Here is a 19,896-nt window from a genome sequence, read left to right as displayed (position 1 = left end):
TATTGTAAATAAAAGTATAATACTAGTTATTTTACTCATTTTCTCTGCCAGGGCTCTCTGGTTGTGCCAATATCATGACTATATAGTAAATTTAAGCACTTCTAGAAAGACTATTTTGCTTAATTCTCTTTTCTTTTTTGTTAGCTTTGATCATACAGCTAATGAGCTAGAAAGAGATGCATAATAGTGAAAGAAAATGGTCTGGAATTCTGTGCCAGAATATAACTGACTCATGCTTTTTCAGGGCAATAAATACTTTAAACAAGGAAGATATGATGAAGCAATCGATTGTTACTCCAAAGGCATGGATGCTGATCCATACAATCCTGTGTTGCCAACAAACAGAGCATCAGCATACTTCAGATTGAAAAAGTAAGGAATTTCCATAATGTGTGCGATTGATTTATGTGTACATGAAAACTGATTTTAAAAAAACAAAGTTTTGTTGATGAAGTGTGTGGAAAAGTTTAAAAATGTAATACTTTTTTTCAACTGTAAATTCTTATTGCTTATTCCCTTTTATCAAGTTGTTTTATTTTAGCCATTTTAAATTTTAAGCATTAGCATTCTCAGACCTTACAGTTTTGAGCATTAGCATTCTCAAACCTTATAATTACTCCCGTAATTCGTTTTACTGAGGTATTCTTTTAAAAATTGAATAATGATGTTCTTTACTTAATTCACAAAAGAAAAAAAAAGCTAGGTTGGATAAAAATTTTTAGGTATTAATTTCTGATTACTTTGAAAAAAATTATGTATAAGCATACCTCGTTTTACTGTACTTTGCAGATACTGTGTTTTTAACAGATTGAGAGTTTGAGGAAATCCTGCATTGAGCAAGTTTGTTGGCCTCATTTTTCCAACAGCACATGCTCATTTCATGTTATTGTCACATTATAGTAATTCTAGCAGTATTTCAAACTTTTTCATTATTTTTATATCTGTTATGGTGATCTGTGATGAGTGATCTTTGATATTACTGTTGTGATTGGTTTGGGGTGTCACAAACCATGCCCATATAAGAATGCTGACTTAATTGATAGATCTTGTTAATTGATGAATGGACTGACAGGCCATTCCCTGTCTTTCTCCCTATGCCCCAAGACACAACAATAATTGAAATTGGGCCAATTAATAACACTACAATGGCCTCTACGTGTCCAAATGAAAGGAAGAGTTTTATGTCTCTCACTTTGAATTAGAAGTGATTGAACTTAGCGAGGAAGGCATGTTGAAAGCTGAGATAGTCTGAGAGCTGGCCTCTTGTGCCAGACAGCTAACTTGTGAGTACAAAGGAAAAGTTCTTGAAGGAAATTAGAAGTGCTTTTCCAGTGAACACATGAATAGTAAAAAAGTGCAGTGGGCAACAGTGGCTCAGTGGCAGAGTTCTGTTATGCCAGAGATCTGGGTTCGATTCTCGGTGCCTGCCCAGGCGAAAAAAAAGAAGTGAAACAGCCTTATTGATATGGAGACAGTTTTAGTGGTTTGAATAGATCAAACCAGCGACAACATTCCCTCAAGCCAAAGCCTAATCCACAGCAAGGCTCTAACTCTTTTCAAATTTGAGAAGGCTGAAGGAGGTGAGGAAGCTGCAGAAAAAAAGTTTGAAGCTAGCAGAAGTTGGTTCATGAAGTTTAAGGAAAGAATCCATTTCCGTAACATAAATTTGGAAGGTCAAGCAGCAAGTACTGATATAGACAGGTTATCTAGATCTACTGAGATCATTGATGAAGGTGGCTACCGAAGCAACAGATGTTCAGTGTGGACAAAACAACCATCTATTGGAAGAAGATGCCATTTAGGACTTTCATAGCTAGAGAGAAAAAGTGTCTGGCTTCAAAGGACAGGCTGACTCCTTTTTAGGGGCTAATGCAGCTAGTGACTTGAAATTGAAGCCACAATTCATTTACCATCCCCAAAATTGTAGGGCCCTTAAGAATTATGCTGAATCTATTCTGCCTGTGCTTTTTATAAATAGAGCAGCAAAGGCTGTATGACAGGACATCTATTTACAATGTGGCTTACTGAATATTTTAAGCCCGAAGAAAAAGATTCCTTTCCGAATATTACTGACAGTGCGCCTGGTCATTTAAGAGCTCTGAAGGAGATGCACTATGAGATTCATGTTTTCATGCCTGCTAACAGACATCGATTTTCTAGTCATGAATCAAGGGGTCATTTCGATTTTCAAGTCTTACTAAGCCAGCTGCCATAGATAGTGATTCCTCTGATGTATCTGGGCAAAGTCAATTGTAAACCTTCTGAGAAGGAGTCACCATTCTAGATGTCATTAAGAGCATTAATGATTCATGAGAGGAAGTTAAAATACCAACATTAACAGGCATTTGGAAGAAGTTGATTCCACCTCTCATGGATGATTCCACCTCTTCATGGTGGAGGAGGTAAATGCGTATGGTGGAAATAGTGGAAGAACTAGAAGGAGCCTGAAGATGTGATTGAATTGTGGCAATCTCATGATAAAACTTGACTGGATGAGGAGTTGCTTCTTATAGATGAACAGAGAAAGTGGTTTCTTGAGGTGGGATCTACTCCTGGTGAAGATGCTGTGAACGTTGTTTAAATAACGGTGAATTTAGAATATTACATAATCTTAGTTGATAAAACAGCAAGGTTTGAGAGGATTGACTTCAATTTTGAAATAAGTTCTACTGTGGGTAAAATGCTATCAAACAGCATTGCTACAAGAGAAATCTTTTGTGAAAGGAAGAGACAATCGATGTAGCATACTTCTTTTGTTGTCTTATTTAAAGAAATTGCCACAGCTACACTCAGCCTTCAGCATCCACCACCCTGATCAGTCAGCAGCATCAACATCAAGGCAAGACACTCCACTAGTAAAAAGATTATGAAACAGCAAAAGCTCAGATGTGGTTAGCATTTTAAAATTACATTGTTTTCTCAGACTAATGTTTTAAAAGACTTTTTTGTAGACATAATAGATTACAGTATAGTGTAAACATAACTTTTATATGCACTGGGAAACCACAAATTTTGTATAACTTGCTTTATTGCGATATTTGCTTTATTGTGGTGGTTTGGAACCAAATCCACAATATCACCACGCTATGCCTGTACATTTTGGAATCATCCTTCCACATTCCTTGAGAAATGCTATTGGGATTCTGATATGAATAAGATTTATAGATCAATTTGTAGAGAATTATATTGTTATGTTTTGTGCCTTTTTATAAGTGATGTGAAATGTGAAAGACTTAAAAAAGTTAAATCTTTCATGTCTTTGAGACAACATAGTTTTCTACATTGGGTCTTGCACATCTTTTGTTATATTTATTTCTAGTATTTGTTGCTGGCATATAGTAAAGTAGCCATATAGCTCAACTTTCATTATTTTATCATTTTTAATCTTTATAGATGGTTTTGAGTTTTTTATGTAGGCAGTCATATCATCTGAAAATAATGTCCAGTTTGCTTCTTCCTTTCCAATCCTTTACTTTGCATTTCTTTTTCTTGTAGAAGTCCATTGGCCAGTGATAATGAGATTTCTTGTACCTTACCTTAAAGGAAATGTTATGACATTTCACCAGTAAAACTGAAATATGCTGTTGTTGTTTTTGTATATATCTGTCATCAAATTAAGAAAGTCTCCTGTATCCTTGGTGTAACAGACGGGGGTCCAGACAGGAAAACAGAAACAGTCCTAAATATTTCAAATGGGGTTTTTAATATGGGGATTTCAAAGTTGAAAAGGCTAAAATATTAAAGCAGAGAGGATAAAGTAACTCTTAAACTAATAACTATAAAAAGCTACTACTCCTTCTAGGAATAAGAGGACAAGGAACAAGAGAATAAGTGGTATTATCAGAGCCCAGGAGTGTATTCTCTGCTGCCAGTTTTGAGACTTCTACTGAAACCATTGATACTGCTGCTTGAACTGCCAAGGACTGCAGAAGCCCATAGCCATCTGTTACTCCTGGAGACCTTGGCAGAAGCAGAGAGAGAAAGTATAATGATCTCTCCTCTCCTGCCTTCTAATCTCCTGTTAGTGCCACCCATTGGCCAAACCTAACTCTAACCAAAGGAATCTGGGAACATATACCATTCTATATATTGGGAGAGCAGAGTTTTATAATACAAGTCTGAATCTGAGAGCAAACAGGCAAATGATAGGCATATCTTGCTGAGAGTATTTTTTTCTTTTTAGTCACTGAATGGATCTGTTGAAATGATCATATGTTTCTCTTATGTTGTTTTCCTCTTTGAAGGTGTAAATAACATAAATTTTTCTCATGTTAAACCTCCTTTCCTTTCCTGGGATTAATTTATCTTGATATCATCTTTTTTCCTCTATGGCTACATTAATTTGCTAATAAAACCAGTTCTTGCTTTGTATAAATATGTATGAATTTCATTTACCCTGGTTTATTTGAATAAAACCAAATCTCCTAACAAACACAGTTCAAATTTTAGTTACGGCAGGTATTAACTGTGAGTAATAGCATAGAGTACAAACTTCGTTACTAGCTTTTCAGTCCACAAATTGTTATGTAAATAATAGATGTGCATATGATCATGACCAATCATGTTGCTTCTTTCAAAATCTGTCACTTGGTCACCACACATCTGTTATTCAGTTTGCTCACAGACAGCAAAGCGTATGGTTATGTTACCTTCTTGTTCACCAGTGATAGATCCACGTGACATTTTACCAAAAAAATGGATAATGAAAAGAGAATAGGCCAACAAGGGGAAATGTGCAGCATGAAAATGAAAAGTGACAATGCCAGAAGTGATATTTAAATCTAACATAAATGGAATGATAGAAGAAATAGCTGACTGTCATAATGTTGATACTGCCACTCTTAGATATACTCTAGATACACACGATAGGAATTTAGTGAAGACTAACTTAATTGACATAGGTGCAGAAAGATGTGACAAGATGAGGAAGTGACACCAGCAAAAAAAACTCCCCATTAAAGGAAATTTCGGAGATATTTCTCAATGTTAAAAGTGCAGAAGATAAAATGCTGGCAGCTGATCCAAACTTAGAAAGGAGTGTGACTGTTGCCAAGGCATAGAAATGATGCTTGCTCCTTACTGTAAGTAAGAAGAAGAAGGCAAACATTGTTCAAACTACTCTTGACACATTTTTTTAACAAAGCATTAAACTACTGTATTAAATACATATTAATTTTACTGTTGTTTTCATTTCTGTAAGCAATTTTGACCAACAATAAGAGTTTTTAATGTTTTGATAAAAGTTTTAAAGATCACATAATTGATCATTAAGATTGCTTTGCATGATTTCACCTATTAAGATCATTGCTGCAGTGCTGCATTATTGTGCAAAGTGAAGACTGACTGCCAATATTTTTGTATAGTATTTTTACATCTTTGTTACTAGTCAGATTGCCTTTTAATTCTCCATGGTTATACAGTCCCTGTCTGATGTTGGTATCAAAGTTATGCTGGCTTCTCTGAAAGATTTGAGGAGTATTGCCTTTTCTCCTTTTTGAAAGTGTTTGCATAAGAATAGAATATCTCTTCCTTAAAGACTTTGGAGAAGTTGCCTAAGAGGCCGGCTGGGTTGGGGTTCTCTTTATGAAAAGAAGAAAGTACTTTTTGAAAACTAAAAAAAGTGAAACTATCTTTTCCTAATCTGTTTCTAAAGGAGAAACTATCCTTAAGGAATGAAGGAGAAATAAGAAACTTTGTCAAAGAAAAACTAACAGAAATTTTTAAATCAGTGTTGCGGATTGAATCATGCCCCTCATAAGAGGCATGTCCAGGTCTCAACCCCTGGTCCTGTGGGTGTGGACCCACTGTAAATAGGATCTCCTGAAGATATTACTTGTGTTAAGGTGTGGCCCATCTGAATCAGGTTGGACTTTTGTATGGATTACGGGAGTCCTTCAGAAGCTGAATTAAATTATTGCAGAGGAAAGAAGAAAGCCACGGGAAGAGGCCAGAAGTCAGTAGTACCCACAGGTGAAAGGAGAAGATAGTGCCATGTACATTGCCATGTGATGGAAAAGCTGAGGGCCAAGTATCGCTAGCAACAAGCTCCAGAATGCCACTGCCTTCGGGAGAAAGCATCACTTTGCCAACACCTTGATTTTTGGACTTCTAGCTTCAAAACAGTGAGTCAGTAAATTCCATCGTTTAAGCCAACACATTGCATGTTGTTTGTTTAAACAGTTGGGAAACTAAAACGCCTTCCCTTAAAGATTGGCTAAATGAATTTCTTCAAACAAAATAAATGATTGAAAAAAAAGAATCTTGGATCATCTGTAAGGAAGAAAGAATAATGAAAAGACTAGACATTCTTTTCCTCATTAGTTTTATAAATCAATTTGAAGTAAGTCTTAACACCATCTGATACTCAAGACAATGATACTCAAAAGTGGAGAAAATAAGGAAACCTAAATGAAGTTAAGTTTCCACACTTCCCTTTGAAGTGGTAAAATATTAATATCTGTAAGTTGTGATAAGTCACAAATGTAGACTAATACCTGGAGAAACCACTATGAAAACTATACAAATAGAAACACTAACAAATATCATAAATAAGTCAAGATGGAATCCTAAAAAATGTTCAAGTGACCCACAGAAAAGTAAGAAAAATAGGAACTAGAATCAGGAAACTAACAAAACACATTAAAAAAAGATAAAATAATTATACAAACAACTTTATACACATAAATTTGACAACTTGGAAGAAATGGACTGTTCTAGTTTGCTAGCTGCTGGAATGCAATATACTAGAAACGGAATGGCTTTTAAAAAGGGGAATTTAATGAGTTGCTAGTTTACAGTTCTAAGGCCAAGAAAATGTCCCAATTAAAACAAGTCTATAGAAATGTCCAATCAAAGGCATCCAGGGAAAAGATACCTTGGTTCAAGAAGGCCGATGAAGTTCAGGGTCTCTCTCTCAAGTGAGACGGCACAAGGCGAACACAGTCAGGGCTTCTCTCTCAGCTGGAAGGGCACATGGCAAATACAGCGTCATCTGCTAGCTTTCTCTCCTGGCTTCCTATTTCATGAAGCTCCCCGGGAGGCGTCTTCCTTCTTCATCTCCAAAGGTCACTGGCTGGTGGACTCTCTGCTTTGTAGTGTTGCTCTCTCTCTGAGTCTCTCTGAATCTCCAAAATGTTTCCTCTTTTATAGGACTTCAGAAACTAATCAAGACCCACTCAAATGGGTGGAGACATGTCATCCCCTAATCCAGTTTAACAACCATTCTTAACTAAATCACATCATCCAGGGAGATAATCTCATTACAGTTTCAAACATACAGTATTGAATAGAGATTATTCTACCTTTATGAAATGGGATTTATATTAAAACATGGCTTTCCTTAGGGGGCATATTTCCTTTCAAACCAGCACATGGACCAATTCTTTGAGAACGAAAACTACCAAAATTCAACTAAGATGAAATAGGTAATCTGAGTCGTTCTATAACCATTAATTCGTAATTAAAAAGCTTCCAGGGCGGGCCGTGGTGGCTCAACAGGCAGAGTTCTCGCTTGCCATGCTGGAGACCCAGTTTCGATTCCTGCTGCCTGCCCATGCAGAAAAAAACTTCCAAAAAAGATCAGCAAACAAAAACGAACCACATTTTTCTATACTAGTACTGAACCTGTGGGAAAAAAAGCACAACACCATTTATGGTTGCTCAAAAGAAAATGGAATATTAGATGTTGTGCTGGTTTGAAATACTTATGTACCCTAGAAAAGCCATGTTTTAATCCTAACCGATCTTGTGGTAGCAATGGTTTCTTCTAATCCCTATTCAGTACTATAGGTTGGAAACTTGATAAGGTTATCTCCATGGAGATGTGACTCAATCATTTGTGGGTATTAAGCTTGATTAGAGGGAGGCATATCTCCATCCATTTTATGTGAGGCTTGATTGGTTTACTGGTATCCTATAAAAGAGGAGACATTTTGAAGAGAATTCCTTTTGAGAATGAGTAAAGAGCCGCAGAACCATGACAGAAGCACAAGAGAACCACAGAGTCCACCAGTCAGCACCCTTTGGAGATGAAGAATGAGAACACCTCCTGGGGAGCTTCATGAAACAAGAAGCCAGAAGAAAAAGCTACCAGATATCGCCATATGCCCTTCCAGCTAGCTGAGAGAGAAACCCTGAACATCAACAGCCTTCTCGAATCAAGGTATCTTTCCTTGAATGCCTTAGATTGGACATTTCTCTAGACTTTCTTTAGTCTATAGAATTGGTCTTAGAACTATAAACTTGCAACTTATTAAATTCCCGTTTTTAAAAGTCATTCCATTTCTGCTATGTTGCATTCCGGCAGCTAGCAAACTAGAACAGATGTATACTTGATAAAACATTTATAGTACCCACATGCTGAAAATTACAAATTAGCATTGAAAAAAATCAAAGAAGACTAAATAAAGGAAGAGACATACCACGTTTGTGGTTTGAAAGACTCAACATAGTAAAGATGTGGATTCTTCCCAAATTGATGTATAGGCTTGGGGTAATTCCTGTCAAAATCCCAGGAAATTTTAGTATTTTAGTATTCTTAGAAAATTATTCTAGAATTTATGTGGGAAGACACAGACCCTAGGATAATAAAAGTAATCTTCAAAAAGAAGAATAACGTGGGAGGAGCTGCTATACCCAGTAGTAAAACTTACTACAGTAATCAAGACAGTGTGATATTAGTGGAGAGAGAGAAACGTAGATCAGTGGAACAGAAAACCCAGAAATAGACCTGCAGAAATATGCCCAGTTGATTTTTGACAGAGGTACAAAAGGAATTCAGTGGGGTAAAGAAAATCTAACATATGGTACTGGAAAATTGCACCTCCAAAGGCAAAAAAAAATGAATCTCAATCTAAACCTCACATTTTATATTAAAATTAACTAACAATGGATCTTGGATTTAAATATAAAATGTAAAAGCTATAAAACCATTAAAAAATAGGAGAAAATCTTTGAGCTCTTAGACTAAGCAAAGGCAATCATGATCCATAGAAGGAAAAATTAATAAATTGGATGAGGTGAAAATTAAAACTTTTGCTTCTGGAAGCCTGTGGAGAGGATGAAAAGACAAACTGGCATCTAGGAGAAAATGTGGGAGAAAACCACATATCTGACAAATAGCTGGTGTCTTGAATATATAAAGAACACTAAAATTCAGTGAGAAAACAAATCTTCCAATTAGAAAATGAACATGAACAGACATTTCACTAAAGATGATATGAACATGACAAATAAGCACGTGAAAAGATGTTCAACATTACTAGTAATCAGGGAGAAACGTAATAAAGCCACATGAGATAGCACTCTGTCAGAATGGCTAAAATAAAAACATAGTGACACACCAAATGCTGGAAAGAATACAGAGAAACTGAATTACTCATACATTACAAGGGGAAATGTAAAGTGATAGAGACATTTGGGAAAACAGTTTGGCAGTTTCCTAGAAAACTGAACATGCAGTTATATAACCTAACAATTGTACTCTTAGGCATATGTTCCAGAGAGATGAAAAATTCTGTTCCCAAAAAAACTTGTACATGAATGTTCATTTCTTACCGCTTTATTCTTACTTGCTAGAAACTGGAAACAGCACAGATATCATTCATTAGGCAAATAAACACATCATGGAATACTACTCAACAATAAAAAATAATGAACTATTGATGGCATGAATCACTTGGATGAATCCCTAAGGAATTATGCTCAGTGTAAAAAAAGTCAATCCCAAAAGGTTACATATCATATGGTTCCATGACATTTTAGGAATGGAGACCAGATTAGTGGTTGCCCAAGAGTCAGAGATGAGGCTGGGAGGGAAGTGGGGGTATTTATGAAAGAGCAATGTAAGGAATGCTTGAGATAGAACAGTTCAGTAGCTTGACTGGTGGTAAATACTTGAACCGACGCATGATAAAATTATATAGAGCTAAATATGCTCACAAATGAGTACAAGAAAAACTGGGGAAATATGAGTAAGATTCGTGGTTTGTATCAATGACAATATCTTGGTTGTGATATACTATAATTTTTCAAAATTTTTTCATTGGAGGAAACTGGGTAAAGTGTACCCAGGATCTCTATTATTTTTTAAACTTCTATGAATCTAAAATTATTTCAGTAAAAATTTCAATTAAAAAGGAAAAGAATATGGAACAGAATAGTGAGCCCAGAAATAGACCCACACAAACATAATCACCTGATATTTGACAAAGGAACAAAGGCAATTAAATGGAGAAAGGACTGTCTTTTAACAATTGGTGCTGGAACAATTGGACTTCTACATGAAGAAAAAAAAAGAATCTAGACATGGACCTTGGACTTTATACATTTCACAAATATAACTCAAAATGGACTATAGACCTAAATGTAAAATGGAGAACTGTACACCTACTAGAAGATAATACAAGAGAAAATCTAGGTGACTTTTTAGTTGTAATACCAAAAGCACAATCCATGAAAGAAAGAATTGATAAGTTGTACTTCATTAAAATAAAAAATTTCAGCTCTGTAAGATACGCTGTTAAGAGAATTTAAAAATAAGTCACAGACCGGGGAAAAACATTTGCAAAACTCATATCTGATAAAAGACTTGTATCCACAATATTCAAAGAACTCTTCAAACTCAGCACATAAGAAATGAACAGACACCTCGCCAAAGAAGATATATAGACGGCAAATAAGCATATGAAAATATGCTCAACATTGTGGGTCATTAGGAAATTGAAAATTAAAACAATACAGTACTCCTACATACTATTAGAATGGCTGAATTCCAAAACTGATAATACCAAATACTGGTGAGAAAGTCTCATGCATTTCTGGTAGGAATGTAAAATTGTATAGACGCTTTGGATGACAGTTGGATAGTTCCTTACAAAGCTAAACATGGTCTTACCATATGATCCAGCAATCATGCTCCAAGGTATATACCCGGATTAGTTGAGAACTTATGTACATAAAAATCCTACACACAAATGTTGTAGCAGTTTTACTCGTAACTGTCAAAAATTGGAAACAACCAAGATATCCTTCAATATGTGAATGGATAAATGAACTGTGATATATCCATACAATGAAATATTATTCAGTGATAAAAGGAAATGAACTATCAAGCTTTTAAACGACATGGAGGAATCTAAAATGCATATTGCTAAGTTGAAAGATGCCAACCTGAGAAAGCTATAAATGTATTATTCCAATTACGTGATGTTTTGGAAAAGGCAAAGCTATAGAGATCATAAAAATATTAGTGATTGCCAAGACTTCTGGGTCAGGGTCGGGTTAGAAGGGGTTAGGATGAATAGGTGGAGCACAGGGAATGTTTGGGGTGGTTAAACTCTTATGTACAGGGGTGCATGGGTGCTTCAGTGGTAGAATGCCCACCTCCCTGTGGGAGACCTATGCCACCACCCTTCCTCCCCCCCCAAAAAAACCCTCTTATGTATGATACTGTAATGGTGGATATATGACATGCATTTGTAAAACCCATAGAACTACAACACAAAGAATTGACCCCACTATTGATCAGTGTTGGTTGATCAGTTGTTACAAATGTACCACAGTAATACAAAATGTTAATAATAGGGAAGAAGACAAAATAAAATAGGGGAAATAGTTTGGAGTGGGAGAAGATATATGGGAACTCTGTACTGTCTGTCCAATTTTTCTGTAAACCTAAAATTGCTCTAAAAAGTAAAGTCTATTAATGTGTTGAGTGAGATAAACCAGATACCAAAGGACAGCTTTTGTATGATTCCACTTATACAAAATAACTAGAATATGCAAATTAATAGAGCCAGAAAGTATTACAGGTTATCAGGGGCTGGGAATAGGGAGTTAATACAAAATGGGTATAGGATTTCTCTTTGGCGGTGATAGAAAGTTTTGGTAATGGATGGTGGTAATGGTAGCACGACACTGAATATAATTAACAGTACTGAATCCTATGCTTAAAAGTGGTTAAGATGGGAAAATTTAAAAAAATTTTTATTGTAAACTATAGCATACATACAAAGCAAAGAAAGAAAAAAGCAATAATTTTCAAAGCACACTTCAACAAGTAGTTTCAGAACAGATCGCAGAGTTTGTCGTGGGCTACCATTCTGAGGTGGGAAGTTTTATGTTGTATATATGCTACTACAATTTTAAAAAATGAAATCTGTTAAAAAAATGGCATGTTTTGGTTTAGAAGTTAGAATTGGATTAAATACAACAAAAGATTAAGTCAAATATACTTTATTTTTCAAAAGTACAAATTAGTGTTTTTAGTGGGTTTAATAAACAAAAGGGGGTGGGAAACAGTTTCAGTTGGTAAGTAAATCCCTTTTTCAGGAATTTCAGAAATGAATTTTGAAGTTTTGATTTAGTGAATGATTTTTATTAACTTCGTTTTTTTTTTTAATTGCAGATTTGCTGTTGCTGAGTCTGATTGTAATTTAGCAATTGCCTTGAATAGGAGTTATACAAAAGCTTATACCAGACGAGGGGCTGCTCGATTTGCATTGCAAAAATTAGAGGATGCCAAAAGAGGTATTACTGTTTTTAAGGTTATCATTACCTAAAAAATTCTTTAACTGTTTAACAGATAACTAGCTCTGAATCCTAGGTAAACAGTTACTACCTTTAGAGAGCTGTCTATATTTAAACAAAACTCATTTGTGCAGTTTAAAAGACATCTTGATATTTTGGGAAGAATGTATATTTGGCACTAATCAGACCTTGATTCAGTCTCATTCTATCATGTACTAACAGTGTGACCAGGGGAAGATTATGTACCTTTTCTGATTTTCAGCTTCTCATCTATAAAATAGGGATTAAAACATTGGCTATTGTGAGTTCCTATTATTTGTCAATTCTCAGAATTTTGTTATCCTGGAAAATAGGTTTATATACTATAAATTAAACAATATGAATAAAGCAGATATCTAATAGGACTCTGCTGTTTGTTTTATAATACCCAGTTTATGAAAGCAAGTGTGATTCTTGGAGCTAATGAAGAAAGGATGGTTTGTAGTAGGATTCTGTCCTGGGGGAGAAAGGAGCAATCCAGTACCTAATGTTACTATTTCTTAGCTCTCCATTTTGCTATAAAACAGTTGACCGTTTGTCACATATAGCAAGTTTTTTTTGTTTTATACAGTTTAAAAATATATAAGCAAACACTTTTACAGATTTTAAAATGTCATATCTTTCTAACAATCTTTATCTTCTGTTTTACTCAGATTATGAGAAAGTATTAGAACTGGAGCCAAGTAACTTTGAAGCAACAAATGAACTCAGGAAAATAAATCAGGTAGTTATTTAAATTAAATGCATTACTTATGACCTTTATTTGGAGAAATAAAGCTTTTTACATAGACTTTGTACCATAGATTACTTAATATGAAGATTTTCTCTTTTAATTCTTTGTGCTGTAGAATTTTACTAAATGAATTTGCAGGCTCGGGTTGTGTGAAGATCCTTAGTTGAACAGTATCATTAAAATCTGAGACCCTTAAATTGCTTTTGTTTTCAGATGACAGAATTATTTTTTTATCCCATTGATTTTTCTTTTATAGGTTGTGTTTTGATTTCTGTACTGAACTTTTGTATATTTCTTTGGTTTTGTAATTTTAAAATTGCTCCATCTTTATTGTTTGTATCTTAGCAAAAACAATGCTAATTTTTTTAGCAATGAGGACATATTTATTAAATGTAAAATTGATTGCTAAATAATACTGCATAGTTAATATTTCTTTTGTATTGACTTTACATTAGTTATAATCATTTTGCCATCCTTTGAAACATTGAGAAAAACGTGATAGTGATTAGAGAAAATATTCTTTTAAATATTATTACTTATTACACAATAAAATCTGTAGGTAAATACTATCAGTTTAATTTAGAATTGTGAGCTGTATTTTCTTGTATAAGTTTATATATTGTCTTAGGTCAAATGATGACTGAATTATTGAGGAATTTGGTGATACGGTCTTAATGACCTGTTTTACATTTGAAAACAACTCAACAGTGCTTGGCCTGTGTAGGAATTAAATAAATATGTTGAATAAATAAAAGCTACCTGTATTGGACTCTACTTATTTTAATTGGAATAAAATGCACATTAAGTTTGTTATATACTTTTTTGGTTTTTACTTCAATGAGCAGACTTTAAATTAGAGTAGAAAATATTATTTCTATTATCAATTTGAAATATGGTTGAAATGCTAATGAGTATAATTTAGTATTCTAAAGTCATATTTGTATACATCTTGTGTTACCTGGTTTATTTTAGTTGACTTCTGTCTCTCCTAGGCTTTAGCATCCAAAGAAAATGCATATCCAAAGGAAGCTGATACAGTGATTAAGTCATCTGAAGGAGAGAAAACACAGATTGAAGAACAACAGCATAAGCAGCAGGCCATTTCAGAGAAAGATTTGGTAATCCAAATTCCAATATATAATGTATATTCTTTGTTGAGTGTGTACTTAGTTTCTTGTATATCAGCTAAATTTCTCCTGTCTCTATTATTACATTAAAATTCTTCTTGGGGGCCAGCCAGGGTGGCTCAGCAGGCAGAGTTCTCGCCTGCCATACTCTAGACCCAGGTTTGATTGCTGGTCTTCTTGAGTCTCCAGATAAATAGTAACTGGAAATGAAATATACTGAAAACTCTGGAGCCTACTAATTCAAAATTTGAGTATTGAATGATGTAATATGTAAATTTTAAGAATATAATTATAGAAACATTTAAGTTTAGGGAACAAACTTTTTTAATGTTTTAACATATATTTACATATAGCTAGCTATAAATTTAACAGAGAAGTAAATTACAGTTGATTCTTATTTATATTTTTTTCAGTAATTCACACTGGACTATTTCTGATTGAAATTCCTCTATAAATCCTTGTTGAGCAGGTTCAATTAAAGATGATTTTAGCCTTTCATGGACTACAGAGATTCTAATAATGTATGGAATGATTATTAACTGTAATATATCTGACTTTATTATGAGCCATGTTACCATGAAATCTGGTATACACATTCCAACAAAGTTTAATTTATCCTGTGTTTAGGCCATTAATATTACTGAAGTGTGGGCTGTGAAATTCTGGTACTGTCTTCTTTCACAAAAATTATTTGATTTGTGTATTTTTTTGTTCAGTTTCTAAATTAACTAGAACTTAGTATATTTAGGTGTATGTGTATTAAAGTGAGTTTTTAAATCTAAGCTTTTTATAATATTTCATTAGTAAATTAGAGTTGATGCTACAAATTAATATTGTGTATGTATTTTTTTTCCTTTTTAAAAGTACTGAAGAGTAATACCATTAGAAAATAAGTTAACCCAAACAGATTCTCAAACATGTCTCAAGGACTAGATTTTTAACAATTAAAATATATTTTTATTACTGATATAGTATTATGAGTATCCTTGTAATGTTTCTTAAAATTTGAATTTAGTAAATTTTTTTTTATTCTTTTCCATATTTCTCTCCAAAATGATAGGGGAATGCATTTTTCAAAGAGGGGAAATATGAAAGAGCAATTGAATGCTATACTCGAGGGATAGCAGCAGATGGCGCTAATGCCCTTCTTCCAGCAAACAGAGCAATGGCCTATCTGAAGACTCAGAAGTGAGCATTGGTTACATTTTAATGCATTGCAGGCTGAAAATGTAATCTACCATTAGTTGGTACATTACCTAAATAAATTAAAATTTAATTTATTTACTTTTGCACATTAAATTAAGGTTAAGTAAGATTGTGTGTGTGTAGCATAGTACTAGGCACACGGTGTATATTCAGTAAATGTTAGCCCTTGTTAATAATATTTTCCCATTTTTAATAGTTTGGCATCATACAGTTTAACACTTGTGTAATTGCTTCTTATGTGTTAATCTGGATCAGAGATTTAAAAAGTATTTTTAACCTCAGAATCCTTTGAGCAAAGCTTTATCTGGAAGTTTCGTACACACACACACACATGATCATATATATATACATATGAACACTTACCTGCTCATATATATATGTATATATATAAACATACATTGTATATATTAAGAAAATAGAAAATACATAAAACAAAAGGGAATTACTGTTCTTGAAGCTGTTGATTGATTAAATATACAATTAAAACTTGGTCCTATGGTATTAACCAGCTGTTACTGTTTGTCTCCAAGTTGAACAATCAGTAAGATAATGTCTGATGGTGGAAAATGTATCTTATTCTTTTTTGTAACTCTTGTGAATAAAATCTTACATGCTAGTACTGAATAAAGAAAAAAAACTTACTGATTGATAGGGGTCCTTAACTTTTTTGGTGTCATCAATCCCTTTGGCAGTATAGTGAAGCCCGTGACACCTTCTCAAAATAATGTTTTGAAATGCATTATTATACATCTAGTATTACAAAGGAAACCAGTTATACTGAAATATAGTTACGAAAGAATTGACATTTGTAAAATAATTGTATATGTAATTTTTTATGAACACAATAAAATAAAAAATACATTTACAATACAGGCAAGTTGAAGCTAAAAAATTTTTGAAGACGTATTAATGTGAGGGGTTGCATAAGTACGTTAGACTCTGGGATCATCTGTGATACATCCCTTTCCCTATATTCCTCAAAGCCCAAATGTGGATAGAGAATACCTGAAAGCAACATAAATGGCTAGGTTACCAGTTTGATAACATGTGACTTCATTTTTTCATTTTTGAATGACAACTAAGGGCAGTTTCCCAGTAGTTGACCACCTATGTCACAGGAGCATCTATCAATAATGGTAGGCTAAATTGCGCTGTAATTCCAAACCAGTTTGAACAAAAATAAAATTGTGTGGTATCTGCAACAGTGCAATGTGATATGAAAATGTCTGTGATTTTTATTGTTGATGAAGTCATAGTACTTCTTTTACTACTTGCCTGTGTTATTGAAAGAAAGCTAAATTTCTTTTAAAGGTTTGTGAGAATAAGGATGTAATTTTTTCCTATCAAGTTTTGAGTCTCTGAGGGGCCCGTGGTGAAGAATATAGAAGTAAATTCTGTGTGTGTATTTAACCTCATTTAGGCTAATAGATAAGCGAGATTATTTTGTTCATTTAGTCAGAGAAAAGAGCTTCATATCTCTTGCTAACTTATGAAAATCATGAGTTTTACTTGTTCAGGGATTGTGCATTGTTTCAGAATTGCAAGGCCTGGGTTTTTAGGTTGAACTAATGCCAAGAATAGTACCTTCTAATAAGTAAGAGACTATATCTACATTATGAGAGCTTTAATTTATTGGATTGGTTTTGTTGCATTGGTTGATAATTAAGTTGTCGAGTATATTATAGCAAAGTTGGTAGAGTATAGTTTAAATTTAAAGAAATATATGACTCTTGTTTGTATCTTCCTAGTGTGTCTTAGATTGGCCCTTAAATTTTTCCTACAACACGGAGAGGGTTGTCATATATCACAGGCTAGAGGAGGAACAAAAAGGAGCAACTTTTCTAATTTGAATAAGGTCTTAGTTTAGGTAACCATCCTGTAGCTTGAGTTCTTACAAACTGTGTATCAAATTAGGGCTGAAGAGATTGGTTGGCAGTGAGAACTAGCAAAACAGTCCCCTCTCCAGGGTGGGGTAGCAGTAGGGAGTAAGCAAAAATTTACCTACTTAGGCCAAGCAAAATATCTAGAAAACATGGTTTCTAGAAGTGATAATCCGGGATGGTGTTTGCATCAGGGAGATCAACAATATGTGCCTGAGTTACTGTGATAGAATGTCTGTGAGCTGTTAAACTGTGGAAATGTAGGTTGGTAGTTGGTTAGATTCAGGATGTCTGAACCAGGTAATAAGATATCAGAAATGGGACTGGAAGTTTGGGGTAGGACACTAGCCCTTGAAGTGAATTAGAATTAGTAAAAAACAATCCTGGGTCTCATTCTTCGAGGGAATAAAGCAAGGATTTAGGGATTACAAGAAAAAGACCAAATATTATTAGATAATAGCTCTGGGAAACAGAAGTGCTCACATAATAAATGTAGAGTCACAGTTGATAGAACTAAAACCAGAATTAAACTTAAATGAGCAGAGGGTTCACCTAATTTGGGTAAGAATGGGCTTGACACTAGTACTAGAGTAGAACTAGGGCAAGTGGGCCTAATTGAAAGCAAGGGTTAAGGAGCTAAGTAGTATTTACCTGTTATTTATACTGTTATCTATACTAACCGTCTTAATTATTTCTATTCCTGATTTAATTGTTTATTTCTGTCATCTGAAAGGTGTTTATAAATAGAATTTTTCTAAACCAGTTTATAATTGATGTGCATGGGACATTTATAATTTTAACGGACTCTGGCTGAGTTCACTGTCAAAGAATAACCATCTTTTATCTGTTCAGAAAAGTTCAGATTTTTAGTACAATTACTGGATTTTCTTCAAATGTGCATAGAACATACTTTCTTTTTTTTTTTTAGGACCCAAGATTTCCACCACCAAGTCAGACAAATTAAGTTTTATTAGTAGAGTACAGTAACTGGAGAAGCCAAAAGGAACACATACCTAGGCAATATGTGTTCATTTTTAATAAAACATTGCACTTTATTTCTGAAATACTATGCTCATTATAGAAAACATTTAACCACCAAAAAACAAAGAAAATAAAAATCACCCATGCAAAATCTCAGAGACAAGTCCTAGTACCTTGGTGATATGATAGCATAGCACTTATGAGTTCAGACTCTACCGTCTGAGCTTGACTCACACCTCCTCTGCTTTCCAACTGTATGATCTTGAGCAAGTTTACTTAACCACTCTCTCCCTCAGCTTTATCATCTGTAAAATGGAGAGAGTAATATCTATTATTGCTCTAAGGAGTAGATGAGTTAATGTATGTAAAGTACTTAAAACAATCCTGGGCGCTTAGGGCTATGTTTTTGCTATTGTTTTGACAAATATCCTTCTAGATAGAGAAGACAGGCAGATGAACAGACAGAAAAGGTGTATATCTAAGTACACAAATACATTTTTTAAAAATGGAAATCTTCTACTTATGTTTTTCTCGTTTGTTTTTGCCACTTAAAAGTATGCCATGAATATTTACCCACGTTTTAATATTCTCCAATAGTAGGTGTTCCACACTGGTAAACCTGTGGAAGGAATTCAGACTGTCCCTTTTCCTGGCCAGATTTTTTTTTAACCCCTTACCCCTCCCCTTCACTGATCACCGGCATTTCAATCTACTACATTTATTTTGACATTTGTTCCCCTGTTATTTATTTTTAATCCATTTGTTTTACTTGTCTGTCGATAAGGTAAACAAAAGGAGCATCAGACACAAGGCTCTCACAATCACACAGTCGCGCTGCTACAGCCATGTCATACAGTTATCTTCAAGAAACGCCACCGGAGCACAGCTCCACATTTTTAGGCAGTTCCCTCCAACCTCTCCATTATACCTTGGTTAAACAGGTGATATCTATTCAATGCATAAGAATAACCTCCAGGATAACCCCTCGACTCTGTTTGGAATTTCTTAGCCATCGACACCTTATTTTGTCTCATTTCACTCTTCCCCTTTTTTGGTCGAGAAGATTTTCTCAATCCCTTGATGATGAGTTCCAGCTCATTCTAGGATTTCGTCCCATGTTGCCAGGAAGGTCCACACCCCTGGGAGTCATGTCCCATGTAGAGAGGGAGAGGGCAATGAGTTTGCTTGCTGTGTGGGCAGAGAGAGAAAGGCCACATCTGAGCAACAGAAGAGGTTCTCTTGGGGGTGACTCTTAGGCCTAATTTTAAGTAGGCTTAGCCTATCCTTTGCGGGATTAAGACCCCAAGATTGGAGTCTCGGCCTATTGCTTTGGCTGTCCCCACTGCCTGTGAGAATATGAAGAATTCTCCACTTGGGGAAGTTGAATTTTCCCCCTTTCTCA

General features: G+C 34.5%; 1 protein-coding gene across 1 annotated transcript in view; it reads left to right on the top strand.

The window, feature by feature from the left end:
• The window catches only part of RPAP3 (RNA polymerase II associated protein 3), a 62,914-nt gene that overhangs the window by 8,318 nt on the left and 34,700 nt on the right, over window positions 1-19,896 (top strand). The window contains exons 5-9 of the mRNA XM_077170674.1: window positions 245-372; window positions 12,407-12,528; window positions 13,221-13,291; window positions 14,293-14,418; window positions 15,488-15,615. Of these exons, the coding sequence (XP_077026789.1) occupies window positions 245-372; window positions 12,407-12,528; window positions 13,221-13,291; window positions 14,293-14,418; window positions 15,488-15,615 (575 nt within the window). The remainder of the gene's footprint in view (window positions 1-244; window positions 373-12,406; window positions 12,529-13,220; window positions 13,292-14,292; window positions 14,419-15,487; window positions 15,616-19,896) is intronic.

The sequence above is a fragment of the Tamandua tetradactyla genome, chromosome 7, assembly GCF_023851605.1.
Source record: "Tamandua tetradactyla isolate mTamTet1 chromosome 7, mTamTet1.pri, whole genome shotgun sequence".
NCBI lineage: Eukaryota > Metazoa > Chordata > Mammalia > Pilosa > Myrmecophagidae > Tamandua > Tamandua tetradactyla.
The sequence above is the reverse complement of the archived record's forward strand: the minus strand, read 5'-3'. Positions and strand labels throughout refer to the sequence as shown.